We start from the raw sequence: 18691 nt of genomic DNA on the forward strand, positions 1-18691 counted from the left end.
CAGCAGTTTAGCGCCTGCCTTTGGCCCAGGGCGCGATCCTGGAGTCCCGCTTCTCCCTCCTCCTGTGTCTCTGCCTCTCTCTCTATCATGAATAAATTTTTTTAAAAAATCTTTAAAAAATAAAAATAAAAAATAAATGAGTACCATCAAATTTAGTGCCACAAATTTTTATTCTCTGCTAAACATTGCTTTAAAAGTGAAACTAACTCATCAGCCCAAAATACATCTTCCATCCTCCTTGTTTCTGGCGCTTCTGCAATATTAAATGGGGGACTTGGAAGTTACTATGAGACCTTCCTTTAGCATTCCTTTCTTTCAGATTGATCACATATATCAAAACAGAAGAAATATTCATTACTAACACTTAATTTCTGTTGATCATGCCTTTTTTAATACCACTACTCTGTAGAAACCAAATAGAAGTCTATATATCTACATAGTGTTTTACAGCACAGTTGACAATGAACTTTTCATGTCATTTTGTATTTGACTCTCATAACAATTCTTGAGCTGTGCATTGCAAACTTTTTATAACTGTGAAAAGTTAAATTAACAGAAGTTAAATGACTCGACCAAGTTACATAACTAATAAGTAGCAAAGCCAGGACCAAAAGCCATTTCAAATCTTAGTCCATTATCTTTCCACTTCACCATGGTGTTTATAAGGAAGATACTGTTTTAGCCATAAGAGGATTCTACATTTTAAGCTCACAGAAAAGCATGTCATCAAACCCATTTATTTCTGTTCACCTTGGAAGATTTAACTAGTTATTCATATTCAATCAGAGTAAGCATCAGTTTGTTTTGAGAGTTCCCACAATTACCTTGCATAGTACAGGCACACTTTATTTTACTGTGTTTTGCTTTACTGTGTTTGCTTCACAGATACTCTGCGTTTTTACAAATTGAAGGGCTGTGGCAACCCTGGGTCAGGCAAGTCTACTGGCGCCATTTTTCCAACAGCATTTCCTCACTTTTAACCCGTGTGTCACATTTTGGAAATTCTCAAGAGTATTTCAAACTTCTCATTATTGTTATATTTGTTATGATGATCTGTGATCAGTGATCTCTGATGTTACTATAGTCGTTGTTTTGAGGCACCAGAAACCACACTCATATAAGCCAGCAAACTTAAGCAATAAACGTTGACTGTGTACTGACTGCTCCACCAACCAACCATTTCCCCATTTCTCTCCTTAACCTTAGGCCTCCCAATTCTCTGAGACACAATACTGAAATCAGGTCAATTAATAACCTTACAGGGATCCCTGGGTGGCTCAGCGGTTGAGCATCTGCCTTCGGCCCAAGGCGTGATCCTGGAGACCCGGGATCGAGTCCCGCGTCAGGCACCCTGCAGGGAGCCTGCTTCTCCCTCTGCCTGTGTCTCTGTCTCTCTCTCTCTCTGTCTCCCATGAATAAATAAATAAAATCTTTTTAAAAAATTAATAACCTTACAGTGGCCTCTTGGTGTTTAAATGAAAGGGAGCATCACAGGTATCTCACTTTAAATCAAAAGCCAGAAATGATTAAGCTTAATGAGGAAGGCATGCCAAAGCCAAGAGAAGCTGAAAGCTAAGCCTCTTGAGCCAAACTGCAAGTTGTGAATGCAAAGGACAAATTCTTAAAGGAAATTAAAAATGCTACTCGAGTGAACATACAAATGATAAAGCAAAACAGCCTTATTGCTGATACAGAGAAAGTTTTAAATCACACCAACCACAACATTCCCTTAACCAAAAGCCTGATCCAGAGCAAGGCCCTAACTCACTTCAATTCTATGGAAGCTGAAAGGTAAATAAACTGTGGAAGAAAAATCTGAGCTAGCAGAGGTTGGTTCATGAGATTGAAGGAAAAGAAGTCACCTCCATAACATAAAGGCGCAAGGTGAAGCAGCAAGTACTGATACAGAAGCTCCAGCAAGTTCTTCAGAAGGTCTAGCTGACATAACTAATGAAGGTGGCTACCCTATACACCAGATTTTCAATGTAGACAAAGCGACCATATACTGGAAGAAGAGAAATATGGGGCTCTCATAGTTAGAGAGGATAAATCAATGCCTGCCTTCAAAACTTGAAAGGACCAACTGACTGTCTTGTTAGGGCTAATGTAATTGGTGACTCTGAGTTGAAGTCAGTGCTCATTCACCATTCTGAAAATCCCAGGAACCTTAAGAATGATGCTAAATCTATGCTGTCTATGCTTTATCAATGAAACAACAAAGCCTGAATGAGAGCACATCTGTTTACAACGTGGTTTCCTGAATAGTTTAAGCCACTGTTGAGAATTGCTCAGAGATTTCTTTCAAAATATTACTGGCCATTGACAATCCACCTGGTCACCCAAGAGCTCTGACAAAGATGTACAACAACATTACTGTTGTTTTCATGCCTACTAACACAATGTCCATTCTGCAGCCCATCGGTCAAAAAAGTAATTTTTTTTTACTTTTAAGTCTTATTAAGAAATATATTTCATAAGACTTGTAGATGCCATATACAGTGATTCCTCTGATCTGCATAAAGTAAGATAAAAACCCCCTGGAAAGGGTTACTATTCGAGTTGCCATTAAGAACATTCACGATTCATGTATCAAGTGAAGACATCAACATTCACTGGAGATTGGAAGAAGGTGATTCCAGCTCCCATGTCTGAGGGGTTCAAGACATGAGTGGAATAAGCAACTGCAGATGTGGTAGAAACAGCAAGAGAACTAGAATTAGAAATGGAGCCTGAAGATGGGACGGAATTGCTTCAATCTCACGATATAACATTAATGGATGAGGAGCTGCTTCTTATGGATGAGCAAAGAAAGTGGTTTCTTGAAATGAAATCTACTCATGGTGAAGATGCTGTGAAGACCGAGACTGCTGAATGACAACAAAGGATTTAAGATGTTAGGACATTAGGATATCAGGACAACAAAGGATATTATATAAATGTAGTTCATACGGCAGTACCAGAATTTGAGAGGATTCACTCCAATTTTGAAGTAAATTTTGTAGGAAAAGTGCTATCAAACAGCATCACACTACAGAGAAATTGTTAGTGAAAGGAAGAGTCTATCACTGCCGGCAAACGTTAGTTGTTTTAAAGAAATTGCCAAAAAAAAAATAATAATAATAATAAAATAAAATAAAATAAAATAAAAATAAAAAAGAAATTGCCACAGCTACCCAACCTTCAGCAACCACCATCCTAATCACCCAGCACATCTAGGCAAGACCCTCCACCAGCAAAAAGATTCTGATTCCTGAAAGCTCAAATGAAACTTAAATGTGTTTTTAGCAATATTTTTTAATTAAGGCATATACATTGTTTTTTTTTTTAATTTTTTTTTTTTATTTATTTATGATAGTCACAGAGAGAGAGAGAGAGGCAGAGACACAGGCGGAGGGAGAAGCAGGCTCCATGCACCGGGAGCCTGATGTGGGATTCGATCCCGGGTCTCCAGGATCACGCCCTGGGCCAAAGGCAGGCGCCAAACCGCTGCGCCACCCAGGGATCCCCTATACATTGTTTTTTTTAGACATAATGCTATTGAACACTTAACAAAATATCATTAGGGTAAACATAACTTTAATGTCCACTGAGAAACCAAAAATTTCATTTGACTTACTTTATTGAGATATTTGGTTTATTATGGTGGTGTGAACAGAACCCACAATACCTCTGAGGTATGCCTGGATTCACCCTCCTCTTCTGGCTTTCCCAGCCTCCTCATCAGAAAAAAGAAAAAGGTTCAAAGGGCACTATATAAAGAACAGAACTTTTTCCAAAGAAATATTTCATTAAATATTTTTAAACAGAGGCACCTGGGTGGCTTAGTCAGTTAAGCGTCTGCCTTCAGCTCAGGTCATGATCCCAGAGTCCTGGTATCAAGCTCCATGTTGAGCTCCCTGCTCAGCAGGAAGCCTGCTTCCCCCCCTCCCTCTGTCCCTCTCTCCGCTGGTTCTCTCTCTCTCTCCTTCAAATAAATAAATAAATATATAAAATCTGTTTAAAAAATATTTTTAAATAAAGACTTTTTAAAAATCAAAATTAATATAAAATAATAAAGCAGCAAAGTATAATTAAAAGTAAAAGCTAAAAGAGTTAAAAAATATAAAAACATTATCTAATGAAAAAAAAAATAAAGAAACATCAAATACTCCAAAAAGTAAAAGTGAAACAAGGCAAAAATACCAATTCTAAAATTTAACACTTCCACGCAGATGGTATGAGGTGGTACAAACAAGTAGCAGGCCTCCCTTTGGGTCAATTTGCTGATTACAGATACCAGAAGTATCAAATAGTCTTTAGTCTTCCCTTGGTTGCAGAAGATTCAACACTCTATCCTTCTGGGTTAAAAATATCTGTGTGGGAGGAAGATATCTCTTAAAGAGCACTGAGCTCTAGCTTAGTCATTTCTCCCAACCCATAAATCAAGCAAAAGCCAACCCATCATCTACTCTCTTCAACCCTAGCTTTCAATGCAGAGTTTCAACTTAGAATAAGTACTATCAATTCCCTTATTAACAACATATAAATAATTCTTGCTTTTTGGCCAAATTAAATTCAGCCATATCTAAAAAGGTAAAATGCTAGTCATATTTAAAACTATGTTTTAAAGGAAATATATGTTGTATATGTTAAATCTGTCGTATATATTAAACATAATATAAATCATACATTTTCAAAGAATTAAAATACCATAAAAATATAAATTGTAAAATATATATATATATAAACTGTAAACCATGCTAAATATAATTTAATCTTACTGTGATGATTTAGAAGGCAATTCGGAAATGTTCAGTAACTTCATTTTCGTTACTTTGACCACCATTTTGAATATGTCACAGATAGGAAAGTAGTTGTGTATGATACAAGGTTTAAAGTAGAAAATTTGACATGAGGGCCATCTCTCTTCTTTCTTTATCCATCTATAAAAAAATTATCATTGCTAATCTAAATAATACCTGAGGGAAAGGAGTCAAAAAGATTGCCAAAACATTTTATAAATTCCCAAATCGAGTAAACCATAAATAAATGGATTTCATAATGGCTTTATAAAGAATTCTGGACAGCTACGTCACCTCAAAAGCCATATTTAGGGCAATGATATATATAAAGTATTGAAGATTCATTTATATCTTCAACTATTAAGCTTAAAATGAAGTAAATACGTACAAATGAAAATTTTCAATTCCAACTAGTGTTCAGTTTTAGTATTTCCGCTTTTTTAGAGTAAACATTTCACTGAGAAACACAACAGTAACCATCAAGAACTTGGAAACTGGAGCACCTGGGTACTGGGTAGTTCAGTGGTTGGGCATCAGTCTTTGGCTCAGGGTATGACCCTGGGGTCCTGGGATCATGTCCCACATCAGGCTCCCTGCAGGGAGCCTGCTTCTCCCTCTGCCTGTGTCTCTGCTCCTCTCTGTGTGTCTCCCATGAATAAATAAACAAAATCTTAAAAAAAAAAAAAAAAAAGAAGAAAAGAAAAACTTGGAAACTAGTAGTTTTGTATATAAAAATTCTCAGCTTATTATTTCTTCAATAACACGTCTAAACCCATATAGTGAATACAACCAACACATAATCTTGATGAAATCGTGTTGCCCTTATCGTTAATAATTATTCTGCAGATATTCATTACCAAAATTACACATTTTATATAGCAAAACTACAACTTCAAAATTTAGTTCTCACATTCTCTGTAGAAATAAGTACAAAATAAAGAGATAACACATTATCTCAAAATCAAATTAACCTCATTAATTGCTTATAAGTACTAAACAGAAAACACTATTCTAGTTTATACAAAAGAGTATCAGTGACCAAGGCCTTGAAAAAAAAAATTCCCCAAATATTAAACAACTTCCTCTTCCAAGAAAAAGAATCCCAACTTCCTCTTTCAAATATCATATCCAAAGTACCCTGGAATCTCAAAAAAAAAAAAAAAAAAAAGCCATTTAAGAATCCTTTCTGAACCACTTATAAACTTGTTTATTTCATAGCAACTGTATTTTTAATGTACAGATCCTGAGGACATACAGTGCCCTAGCATATTAAAACACATCTGAACTTATTTGGTTTCATTTCAACCAATGTTTTCTACACAAATTCATAAGTCATTTCAAATACTCTCTTACCAAAATTTAAAAGAAGGCTAAATGTTACAATCACCCAGGTGACAAAATTTTAAAGGACAGCTCAATTTTAATTAATGATAAATTTGACTACTACACATATCCTTATACTTGGTACATTTCTGCTACCAAACTAAGACAAACTAGTTTTGAAATGACTAATTTCTGGACACTTACACATTGCAGAAGACCATCAGATGTCCTCAACTGATAGCTCTACACTTTATTTTCAGATTCAAATGATAAATAAGAAGGAACTGAAAGAGGAAAAGGCTCTATCTGATCTTTACCGGCTCTGCCTACTAAGTTACAGAGTTTGTGGTTTATCAACACAGCTCTATTAAAAAAAGTTTTAAATACAGCATCTATTACTTGTGATATAAAAATGTACAGCCTTTTAAAGTTCTTTTACATTAAAAAAATTTTTAAAGACGTAAGAAATCTACAATAGGTTTTAAAAGCACAGCACAACCTTTTACTAATTTTACTTTATTAACAGAGTACAACTTAACAAGTAATTATTGAATATCATCCATATGGAAGACACGTTTTCTGGAAATCTACAAGAGGTCCAAAGAAGTACTTGTCCTCACAGACCTAAAATCCAGTGACTGGCAAGTTGTCAGGGTGATAAAGATCAAACTCAAGGCAGAAAATAACTGCCACAGACAGAAAGCAAAAGGAATATTACTCAGCAACTTCTTTTTATATCTCTGACTTCTGTAGCTTCACTTTCACAAATTTCATCAGTTCTATAATTGTAATAATTTAGAAAACAAATGAATTTAACAATAATTATTATAGTCTCAATACCCTTTACAATTTCCATTCCTTTTGAGAATTTACTTATTTGAGATAGAGCGAGAGAGAGAGACAGAGAGAGAGCACACACAGCGGGGAGGGACAGAAGGAGAGGGAGCAGCAAGCTGTCCACTAAGCAGGGAGCCCAAAATGGGGTTGGACCCTGGGATCATGACCTGAGCCGAAGGCAGATGCTTAACCAACTGAGCCACCCAGGAGACCCTCATTCCTTTTCTTTAGAAGCCACTTCAATACCTTGAAAATTGTGCTTCCACCACTCAACAAATATTCACTGAACACACACCTTGGGACAGACGCTGTTTTAGGCTCTGAGTGAACAAAACTAAACACACACAACCGCCTACCAGGGCAGACTGCACCGCAGCAGTGTGTGCTCCTTAATTATCTTCATTAGATATAAATGTTTATATTAAAAGTAATATATTCTTTAACTCTTATTCACATCAGATTTTGAATGTGAATTAAAACTCCAACCAACTCCAGAAAAAGATAACAGCCAGGTACCCATCTCAGAGCTGACAAGATAGTATCTCACTGTCTCTCCCTCCATCACCTGAGGACTAGCCCTGACTCTGCCCTCGGCCCTCTCCCCCACTGTCTCCCGTACTCCCCGCACAAAGTCACGTGTCCTGTTTAGACTCACTGCTACACACTGCAACCTCTCCAACAGCCCTTTCCTACACTATGACAATCACTGATTGAAACTCTGAGATGAGGGATCCCTGGGTGGCGCAGTAGTTTGGCGCCTGCCTTTGGCCCAGGGCGCGATCCTGGAGACCCGGGATCGAATCCCACGTCGGGCTCCCAGTGCATGGAGCCTGCTTCTCCCTCTGCCTATGTCTCTGCCTCTCTCTCTCTCTCTGTGACTATCATAAATTAAAAAAAAAAAAAAAGAATTTAAAAAAAAAAAAAGAAACTCTGAGATGAGCAATGGGTGTTATGCTATGTGTTGGCAAATCAAACTCCAATAAAAAAATATACAAAAAATTTTTAGAAAAAGAAACTCTGAGAACATCATCTTTTTAACTGCTTTTCATCTGTGCCTGACACTCAGAAACATTCAATGAATGAATGAAAGAGGGCTGAATATCTTATACGGTGTGTATGCTCTTCTTTCCATTGTCACCTTTTCACGTCTACTAAAAATTCGTATCACAACAATTCTGATCAAGCCTAGAATTAGACGTGGATTTCCGAAATGAATGACTTTCAAAAATTGCTGAGAAAAATGTCAACACTATTAGAAAAGGATGACTTGTATTTTAAAGGCAGCACGATGTTAACTGTTCTAGTTCAGGCTCTAGAATCAGAAAAACTGGTTCAAATACCAATCCCACCTCTTACAGCTGTGTGACCTGGGCAAGCTACTTAACCTTTCCGAGCTTCCATTTCCTCATCTTTATGAAAGAGTTTATACGGGCAGCCCGGGTGGCTCAGTGGTTTAACGCCACCTCCAGCCCAGGGTGTAATCCTGGAGACCCAGGATGGAGTCCCATATCGAGCTCCCTGCATGGAGCCTGCTTTTCCCTCTGCCTGTGTCTCTGCCCCTCTCTCTCTCTCTCTCTCTCTCTCTCATGAATAAATAAAATCTTAAAAAAAGAAAAAGAAAAAGAAAAAGTTTACAGCCCCTTCTTCATATAGCTGTCAAGAAGATAAATTGGAAATATAGGCTCTGAGCACATTTACTGACGTACTCTAAGTACTAAATATTATTTTTATTACTACTTCTGTAAAACATCTAACTGGAAGCCAAATCAGAAAAAAATAAATTGATTTTAAAACGCTTTTTTATAACCATAATGTTATAGCTTTATTAAGTGAAAACTTATAAACAAAAAACATCTTAATGAAATTCACTGAATACATAAATACTCTTACACACTTATTAAAGCTGTTCATCTACAAATGGGAGTATCAATATAGATGGGGGAAGAAATGGTAAAAACCTAACTAGAAACTGAGAGAGGTATATTTGATCTTTAGTTCAGAGAGCTTTCCACTATAGCAAACTACATCTTTTTAATTAATTCAGCTTTACAAGGCTTTCTTTAAAATTAAAATGCTCCCTTGAGGGCTGTCTATCAGTTGTTCACACCTCACTATGAATTACTTTAATCAGATAAATGCATTAAGTAACACCACCTACTTAAAGAAATTATTATTGAAGAGAAGTGAGAAGAGGGGTAGCTTTGAAACTAGAGTGCCTGGTGTGGAGAAGGCCTGTTTAATGCTCATACTGAGCATCTTATGCAGTCACAGGACAGCATGAGGACAATAGCACCTGCAGGGTGACAGTGGAGGGGGTACCGGGGCTGGAATTCTAAGGTCCACCAAAGCCAATTCCCCTCTTTAAGGAAACTTCCAGTTCTGTTATTCCTCTGTTCTCTTCTGCAATGTGCCCTAAGACCCCAAGTGATACCAACTTCCTAAATACCTCTTTAAAAAAAAAAAATCAATTGAGGAGCACTTTTGGCAAGTTCCCAAAAAAGCAAAAAAAAATGACTGAATCACCATGGAAACACGAAACAAGACACCCTTTCCTACGAATAAATCACTACCTGGAATAAATTAACTTACTCTTAATTTATATAAAATAAGAGTCTAACTATGTCCAAAATAAATACAACAATAGGAAAACCATTCAATTTAAATATATAAAAACAGCACAGTATTTCAGGACCTTCTCAAGGTGTCTTTAATGCATTCTGGCTCAAGTTAAAAAAATCTTTAAAAAGAAATCTTCAAGTAAAAGATCTCTTCTAGCATGTATATAATATTACTTTAGCATAAGCCTAAGAGTTTGAAAGTGGAAACAATTTCTGAATGTTAAATATTAAAAAATATCTTCAGGGAAGAAAGATTCTTTTGGAATTGATTGAGAACATAGTTCACACTTAACGCCCTTGATTTTCATTGTTATTTTAAATTATAACTATGGCTGCCTGCTTAAAATACCCCCAGAATGTCTAGTGCTAATATTGTATATATACTTTAAAACATATCTTTTAAAAGGTGAATGGTTGTCCTGTACCTTGCTTATCAAAAATAAAAATCTGGAGGAAAATAAAGGATATTACTTGAGGATTAAATAATCCTCCAAATGAGAGAATATTATCAAAAGACTATCAGGAACAAACTACCTTGAAGGTCACAGAAACAAGAATGTTCCAAGGAAAAAATCTGCACAAACTTGTAGCACTGTGGCCACACAGCAGTGCCCAAGCAACAGCCCAACAGCATACCACTGTGAAGAGAAGGGCAGCAGAGGCACCATCACCCTGAACACCCCGCAGGTAACAGTAGGGATCATCAACATCAAAAATCAAGAAGAGACCTTGGATTAAAGCAGCAAAACTAAAGAACATGTGAACAAATAAGAGTACCCAATGAGACAAGTCATAATCAAACTATTAAAATATAAACTCGGCAGCAGCCCTATCAACGTACTAGTCAACAAATATTGGATGTTGAAATTTGATTTGCTTTTTACACTTGCCGGCAGCTGTGTCAGGAAGCACATAAGGTTCCAAAGCCAAATGTAAAAAAAAAGTACTGCTATTCTTAACTATTTTTTTATAAAACCAAAAATGACTTATCTCAAGGATACAGTTCTAAAGAACCACACTGAGTTTTGTTCTTGGTTAGCAAGTACAAAAAAAATTAAAGTTTCGTTTTCTTCAACAGTCTATGATATGAAGCTAACACTTCCAGTCAGGATGACTCCAATTCATCCACGTGCACCAAGACTGAGGGCAACTCAGAGCTCTGCAATGAACACACAGCTAGAGCAAAAACCCAGTAACTGTATTTTACTCAAAGATTTTTCTTCCATGTTGGGCAATATCTAAAGTCTCCCAAACCACCTTATTGTATATGATTCACCAAAATTCGACTTTCCAAATGTTAGGTTTTCATTGGGTTTCAGGTATGTGTGGACAGGTATAAATAAGTTTTAAGGTAGACTCCAAAACATACGTATATAGCAATGGACCCAATAAATCTTGTGATGTGAGAGGACAACAAGCAGATGTGGGTCTTGAAGGGGAAGAGTGTAAGCACAGAATATCCCTAAACAAGCCTACAGGTCCAAGATACACATGGTCATATATTTCTACTGTCCCCGCCCCTGTCATACCAGTGCACACTTCAGATCACTCTACAAGCAGCTCTCAGTGAATTAATTTGATCATTGAGACACCTGGGTGGCTCAGTGGTTGAGAGTTTGCCTTTGGCCCAGGGCATGACCCCGGGGTCCTGGGATGGAGCCCCACATTGGGCTCCTGGCAGAGAGCCTGCTTCTCCCTCTGCCTTTGTCATTGTCTCTCTCTCTCTGTCTCTCAGAATAAATAAATAAAATCTTTAAAAACAAAAATCTGATCATTTATATGAACCATGGTTGGCACTATGCTAGGTCCAATTTATTTTATTCATTCTGTAAATATTCACTAAACATGCCAGATACTGTGCTAAGCTTTTCTCTAAGGATACATATTAATAAGTCATGGCCTATTTCTTAAAGACTTTATTTTAAGCAGAGCCAACACTTAGACCCAGCTATATGTGTCTATATATTACAATATTAGACATATCTATAGGAACAGTAAGTGCTAAAATATAGGCAGAAACCAAATGCTGTAGATTCTGTGTGAACAGTATCCCTAGAGACAAAACTGTCAAATGCAAGAGCGAGCCTAGAAATACCCTTTCTTGTACAGGGCAGGGGGAGATACTAAGTTAGGATCCTTTGGCCTAAAGTTCTGATTTAGGAAATGAGTAAGAAGCAGTTAAGCTATTAACATAGCTCAAGATCAGAAAGGTGGTTAACTTGGTACTGGATTGAACAGGTTCACAAAAGTGGAAAGTCGGTAGCAAAAGAACATTTGTTTCCTAAGAGAAATTATTCTAAACAGACAGGAATAAAGAAAATAAGACTTAATAAAGATGTGCTGAAAACTACACATAAACAGCTGAGATTGTTAGATGAAGGATTCACTAAACACGGAGACATAACATAAATCCTAAAAAAGAGGAGTTGTGGGGAAGGGGGATATTCTGAGTCAGCATCAATACCCACAAGGAAAAAGTTCAGGGATTTTTTATGTGGAATTACCCTTGATTCATTAATTTCAGGGAGGACACTGCATTCCTGTTTAAAAATAGTATACCTGTACCACATAGAGTTTATACTCTATTTCCTCACATGGCAATAATGCAGCCTACTTAGAGCTGATTCGAGGTCACCACACAACCAGAGGCAGCAGAGCAGACATTTTTAATTAGATTAAACCTATTAAAAAGCAATAGATTAAAATACAGACTCTGGAGCCAGCCAATTTCTTCATCTCTCTGTGCTTCAGCTTCTTCTCGTGCAAAATGAAGATAAACATTTCCCATCCCGAAGGACATCTGTGAGATTTAATCCGTTAGTATAGGTACAACAGCCAGAACTGAGCACAGCAGAGTGTGCTATGGAAGTATTATTAGCCGTCCTGCTGCCACTGCTGCTAACGCTACTACTACTACTAGTGCTGCTACCACTTGAGGTAAGTGATCAACAAAATATAAAAGAAAAAGCTAGAGCATCAAAGCCACTGTCCAAAGAAAAACCCGAAGAGGAGGCATCCTCAACCTTGTATTGCGGAAGTGTTACTTTTCACTTCCCTGAAGTCTTGAACCGCTTTGGGGAATGCGGGGGCAGTGTGGTAACAATAACTTCTGCTGTTAGAACTGAGGAGAGGCCATCACAGCTGGCTCTTCTTCGCTGACTGCTGGGAAGCATGAAAGACAAGCAAAGAGAAGAGTGACAACAGCAATTCCCTTGGAAATCTACCAAGGAACAGTTATTAAAATCTAAATTTTGGGACTTCCCTCTTGAATAGTTGCAGCAGAAGTTATTAAGGAAATTGTCCCGCCAAGGAGACATCCGTGAAAATACGGGCCAACCAGTCTGTCAGACACCCATCAGAACCGGTTCTACCAACACAAGGGGACATGATAGGGAAACACAACCAACCATCTCACGGCAATTGTTTGAATTTGTGGGGCCCTCCATGTAAAATGATTTTCTAGTGTTCTAAAACAACTCATGCCATCTCAAAACACCAACTAAAACTTAAATAATAAGTTGTCTCTAAAGATATTTATGAAGTAAACTACATACAATAAATGAAAGAATTCAAAACCTATTAGCAAGTAAACAAGAGAAACATGCCAAATATCTTAATGTAATATCCTCAATCTTAGCATAAACCAAATATAACCTGAGCATGGTATTTTTCTATTGGATCAAACAGATAATCTTCAAAAAATAAGCTAACAGGGGTGCCTAGGTTGCTCACTTAGGCTCAGGTCATGATCTTAGGGTCCTGGGATGGAGCTCAGTCTTTGGCTCCCTGCTCAGCAAGCAGCCAGCTTCTCCCTTTCCCTCTCCCTCTCCCTCCCCTTCTCCCAGCCCCCAATCATGTGTGCTCTCTCTCAAATAAATAAAATCTAAAAAAATAAGAAATAGACCAATATTCTGAAAAAATCAAGAGCATTTTAATTGATGTCCCAACAACTATTCCTTGTCAGTTGTTTAGTAATAATAAATCATAATAAACTTGCCATTGACCCCTCTATCACTACCCCACCAATGGGGTATGGTTATTTTAGGTATGGTTACACCCATGCCAATGTGGGCCACCAGGATCCAATGTTCTGGAAGATTATGGGAAAGAAATTTTCTGGCTCTAAGCAAAGTACCATGAAAAGCCCGTGTCTGTCACCCCCAAGGTCATAAAAGAGAAAGTAGAGTTCCAATTTCTCTTGACAGCCATCCTATAACCACAAGGAATCTAAATCTTCCAATGATACCAACTACTGTAAGTGGTAGGGCTGAGATGCAGAAAGAACCTGGATCTATAATGACCTACATCTAGACTTCCTGTCATATAAACTATCAGGTTCCCTCATTACTTAAATTGGTTTTAGGGCGCAGCCTGGGTGGCTCAGCAGTTTAGTACTGCCTTCATCTCAGGGTGTGATCCCGGAGTCCTGGGATCGAGTCCCACATGGGGCTCCCTGCATGGAGCCTGCTTCTCCCTCTGCCTGTGTCTCTGCCTCTCTCTGTGTGTGTCTCTCATTAATAAATAAAATAAAATCTTTAAAAAAATTAAAAATTAAAAATAAATTGGTTTTATTTTTTGCCCTGAAACACCCTAATTTACACATTTTTGTTTTCCAGATTTATTATGTTATAAAAAATGTTATCCACGTTCATTGGAATGTTAGCAAAAACAAAAAACAAAAAACTATCCTACTTTAAATAAATTAATACACATATCAGATTCATTAAATAAATAAGTTTTATTGACAGTTAAATATGAATATTCCAATAACTCTTTAACTATTTCTGGATATTTTCTCTTTAATGTTCATCAATAAAGTAGAAAATTAATAACATTTAGAAACACCAAACTCTCAATTTGACATAAGATTTAAAACACAAAAAAGTATATCTTGTTAGACCCTAAAATATTAGTCATATTTATACTATTTAAGTCACAACTGAAAGAAGAAAAGTTGTTTATGCTTCTTATACAGTTGACTTTAGCTTTATTAAAACTCTTTAGAATTTGCTGTCCATGAGTTATATTAATGGAATATACGGGTAGAACGGACCAATTGCATCCTACAGAGAGGCTGAAGTGTTTAACCATTTGTTATATTCTCAACGTCACTGTGCTTGATAAGTTGTTAAAATACACATGAGGATGCTTCTGATGAGTAACGATTTAAAAAATAACAGCAGCAAAAAAGGCAAAAAATAAAAAGGGCACTAGTAGAAGATAAAAACTGGAATAACTAGTTCCTAAAAATGGAAAAGGGCAAAGGGAGGAAGGAAAGAGTAAAAGACTTAGAAGTCTTTATGAAAGGTCACAATCTGACATAAGTACAGATCAGGTATTAAATAAGGTAGATTGATCCTTGTTCAAAATTACTTCAGCATGCATTTAAAATTACAGAAAAATCATGTTTTCCAAAGGAGTTTGGCCTGTTTTACAAACACAGCAGGTGAGCATTAATTCACCCACCTGAACTAATGTTATGATACAGATATTCTGAAGATTTATTCATTCCATAAATACACTAAAGAATAGATTTAAATTGGAGCTGAAAAAAATAATGTATCCATGTGAGTGAGTCTTCAAAGAGAACTTGGCTGTGCCTAGAAAGAATGTAAGTGGACCAACTTTAATTCATATAGGACAACAAAAGATAACTTTTTTATTTGGAAAAAGCTCTCTACAACCTAGGATCACTCCGTGCCTGGGGACAAACCTGATCCCAGCTACAGTTCAAACAGGCCCAGAAGTACAGCAGGCAGAGCAGGAGTCAGGAACATGTGTGACTTCCTACCTAAAATTAGCCACACCCATTTCACCACAAGCTGGGTTGGGCTCCTCTATTTTAAGGTGTGCAGCTCCAAATTGCTTAAAAGCATATAATTGCTGGGCAGTTTCTGGAGCTAAGAGTGTCAGCAGACTTTCTACCAAGTCTTTAGAATGGACAGCTAGTCTCCAGAAAATCCCACACTTACTCACCATGTTATCTAGAATCTAAGTACACGGCAAGTGAAATCACACTGGAAAGAGCCATGAAAACATATCACACAAGGACATATCCAAAGGAAATAAGCAGGAAGAGACAGCTCTCATTCCTTTCTATGCACCTCCCTGTGCACACATACTACATATGACAAAAATGGCGAAGAAACTGACCAAAGTTTCCTCCTCTTTCCAGGAAATTACACAGAACTGGCAGTGAACCCCTTCCAGGTAATGTCACACAATTATTTACCTCCCTCTGAAAGTGCTCTGCTACTGGGGTAAACCCAACAGAAGGGGGTACCCGGTCTGCATTCCGCATTCTGGAAACATTAGAAGGGAATTGGTGTGCCTCCCCTTGTACTGGCAAGGGGACTTTCACTAATGTTTAAAAAAGGAGCTAAGTTCTCAAAGACAAATGAAAGAAAATTTTTAAAAGTGTGCCCTACTGCCGAAACTAATGATCCCTCAGTGATAAAGCTGGGTTCTAAGTTCCATTGCCTTAATGTACAGGTGAAATTTAAGCTGCACAGATACAGTCATGATTTCTACAATCTCATGCCAAAGACCTAGCATCAACTTTCCTAACAGCACCTTGAGACGCTAGATGCAGGATACACATTTAGGACCATTATCATCCTGATACTATCATGTTCTAGCAGTCTACAACACTAACACTTGTTTTGATAGATGCAGTTATTTTAAGAACGAACAAAGCATACACACCTTCGTTTTCAGAGGCATGGCATTTCACTTTCAATACCAAGTCAAAGGTTCTTTCTGGGTTTTCCCTAGAAGAAAAAGAATTTATTTCCTTTGACAAGCATCTCTGCAGAGTTTATATTTTCTTAACTCAAAAAACTAACCTCGTTCTTGTTGCAGTGTATTCTACATAACTATATGAGCACAATGTCGAAAATAAAAAAGGTTTTTTTTCCCAGTTCAATAATGTAAGAGGCTTAGGTGACCTTAGGAGACCTGGGGCAAGCATTTAACCTCTGAGCCTGCTTCTCTCACCTATAAAGTGCTTTGCTCACTTAAAAGAATAATAATTGTGGATTATAAATCAACTAATTAATGTGGAAGTAAAAAGTATTAAGTGCTATATAAGCGTAAAGCATGGACTTTATCTTATTTAACTGAACTTGCAAAGCAAGTATGCTCCTAAGAATTTCTACTTTTCCCTGCCAACAAAGCTGGCCAGCAGGTTCTCAGGCCTTTTTTTTTTTTTTTTTAAAGCACTTGCAGTGTAAGGGTAAATGATAAATATCTGGCTCCACCTGCCATATTCCAGACCACCGTAAAACAGTTTCAATGCTCCTTAAATGTGACACTTTGCATAGGCTTCTCTTGAAATGTAATCATTGCAAAGCACGCTCAAAGGAGCACACTGTACATAAACTCAAAGGCTAACAACAACAGCAAAAACCGTGTTTTCTGTCAATTATCTTTGGAGAAATTAACATAGACATCTACCTCAATATTAGATTTCCCCACTGACAGTAGGGTTGCTTTGCTTCATTCAGAAGTTAATCCACGTCTTTGTTAACTTCTCACACATTCAACCAACTCGTTGGGTTTAATTTCAAAAAGCAAATTGAAATCTACTGAAACACATTTTTTTTTAACAGTTCTGTTTTATTCTTTCTGCTGGAAGATAAAAGATCAAGCAAAATCTGATACCGCAATGTGCACGTGACCAAAGTGTTAATCTGTTATTCCTGTGAAGGAGACCTCAGCGTCTCTGTAACATCGCCTGTTTTTAGTATGTACTTCCTAGAGCAGAGTAATGCCACTTTTGACTTCCAAATTAACATTTTTTTTTCTAAATTTATTACAAGAACCTAGAGTCACAGGAAGTGACGGGCTATATAAATCAATTTGCAAATACAGGCGTTTTCTCAGCCCTCCCCTTTTCAACTTGTTTCAGTGGAAATAACATGGACTTTGGTAACTTCCTCTCTTCTAATCCAATTAATGTCAAAACGCATAACGCATTCTGCTTCGATCCCTTACCCCGCCCCCTCAACACTGCCAGACACTGAAGAAAATGCTGAAAAGCACACAATTCTCCCGTTTCCCTAATATTTTTTAGTGTCTCTTCTGTATAAAAATTCCATACCGGGCTCAGTCACATTGTGAAATTTGACGAGTCTTTCACGCTAAGACAAATAAAAATGCACCGTTTCAGGTTTTTAAGCTGGGGGGGGGCGGCGGGGGCGGGGGGTGTGTGTGAAGAGGCTGTAAAGGGAGGAGAAATTCTCTGCAAAGTAAGTTTCGGGGAGAGAAAAAAAAAAAGACCCATAAAACTCCTACCTCTGAGACCCACGCCCAAGTCCCCACATTTCCACCGCTTTTTACCACAGGAGCCTCCTGAGGAGACCTCGGCACCGCCGCCCCCTCTGGGAGCGCGCGCGGGAGACCATCTTGCCGCGGTCTGTCCCGGGCCCGTGCGGACCGCTACCGGGGCCCAGGCGGTTTTCTGAGAGAAATGGGAAGACGACGAGTGGGAAGCGGCGAGGGAAGCCCCGGGACCGTCGCCCTCACGTTAGGAACCTCCGGCAGGTAACAGCCGCCCCGGGCAGCAGCGGGGCTCGGACGCGGCGCGCGGACCCCGGGCCTCCCCGCGGGGGCGGCCGCGGCCCAGACACGCGGGGCCGCCGGGGGCCGCCGGGAGCCGCCGCCGGAGCCGCCCCCGGGGAGCCGCGCAGGCTTTGCGGCCTAGCGCCGTCCCTCCCGCCGCCCGCCCGCCGCCCGCCGCCCGCCGCCCCCACTCACTTGGTCCTGCAGTCCATGGTGACATGTCGCGCTGGGGCCGTGCGTCCCGCCCCCGCGCCCGCTGCCCGCCCGCGGCCCCCGCCGGAGGGTCGCGCCGCCCCGCGGGGAAGGAGGCGACTCACGGCAGCGGCGGCGGCGGCGGCGGCGGGCCCATGTCGGCGGCGCCCGGGCGCCTCCCCCCGCCCCCCCCCGAGCCTTTTTGTGACAGCGGCCGCGGTGGCCCGGCCCCCGCCCCCGCCCCCGGCCCCGCCGCCCCCGCCGCCCCCGCCGCCGCGGCCTCTCTCAGTTCCCCGCCGCCCGCCGCCCGCCGCGGCTCCGGCACCTTCCGCAGACCAGGAAGTCGCCGGGAGGGGGAAGGGGCGCGCGGGGGCGCGG

At 39.2% G+C, this 18691-nt stretch overlaps 2 protein-coding genes across 6 annotated transcripts in view; one reads left to right on the forward strand and one right to left on the reverse strand.

Annotated features, from left to right (window-relative positions):
* The window catches only part of DENND1B (DENN domain containing 1B), a 259630-nt gene extending 241144 nt beyond the window's left edge, over positions 1-18486 (reverse strand). For 3 of the 4 annotated variants that reach the window (XM_041758353.1, XM_041758364.1, XM_041758334.1), the window contains exons 1-2: positions 17855-17991; positions 16265-16329 (exon numbers count right to left, since the gene is read on the reverse strand). In XM_041758353.1, the coding sequence (XP_041614287.1) occupies positions 16265-16329; positions 17855-17883 (94 nt within the window). In that variant the 5' untranslated portion in view covers positions 17884-17991. Of the gene's footprint in view, positions 1-16264; positions 16330-17854; positions 17992-18316 lie in introns of those variants that run through there. The other variant, XM_041758344.1, reaches the window with a different exon arrangement.
* Positions 16964-18691, forward strand: part of LOC121492986 (unconventional myosin-XVI-like) — a 55298-nt gene continuing 53570 nt past the window's right edge. The window contains exons 1-2 of one of the 2 annotated variants that reach the window (XR_005988357.1): positions 16964-17808; positions 17905-18103. Coding sequence is in view for 1 of the 2 variants with exons in the window: in XM_041758394.1 (XP_041614328.1) it covers positions 18030-18103 (74 nt within the window). In the remaining variant the exon portion in view is untranslated. Of the gene's footprint in view, positions 17809-17904; positions 18104-18691 lie in introns of those variants that run through there. The other variant, XM_041758394.1, reaches the window with a different exon arrangement.

The sequence above is a fragment of the Vulpes lagopus genome, chromosome 1, assembly GCF_018345385.1.
Source record: "Vulpes lagopus strain Blue_001 chromosome 1, ASM1834538v1, whole genome shotgun sequence".
Taxonomy (NCBI): Eukaryota; Metazoa; Chordata; class Mammalia; order Carnivora; family Canidae; genus Vulpes; species Vulpes lagopus.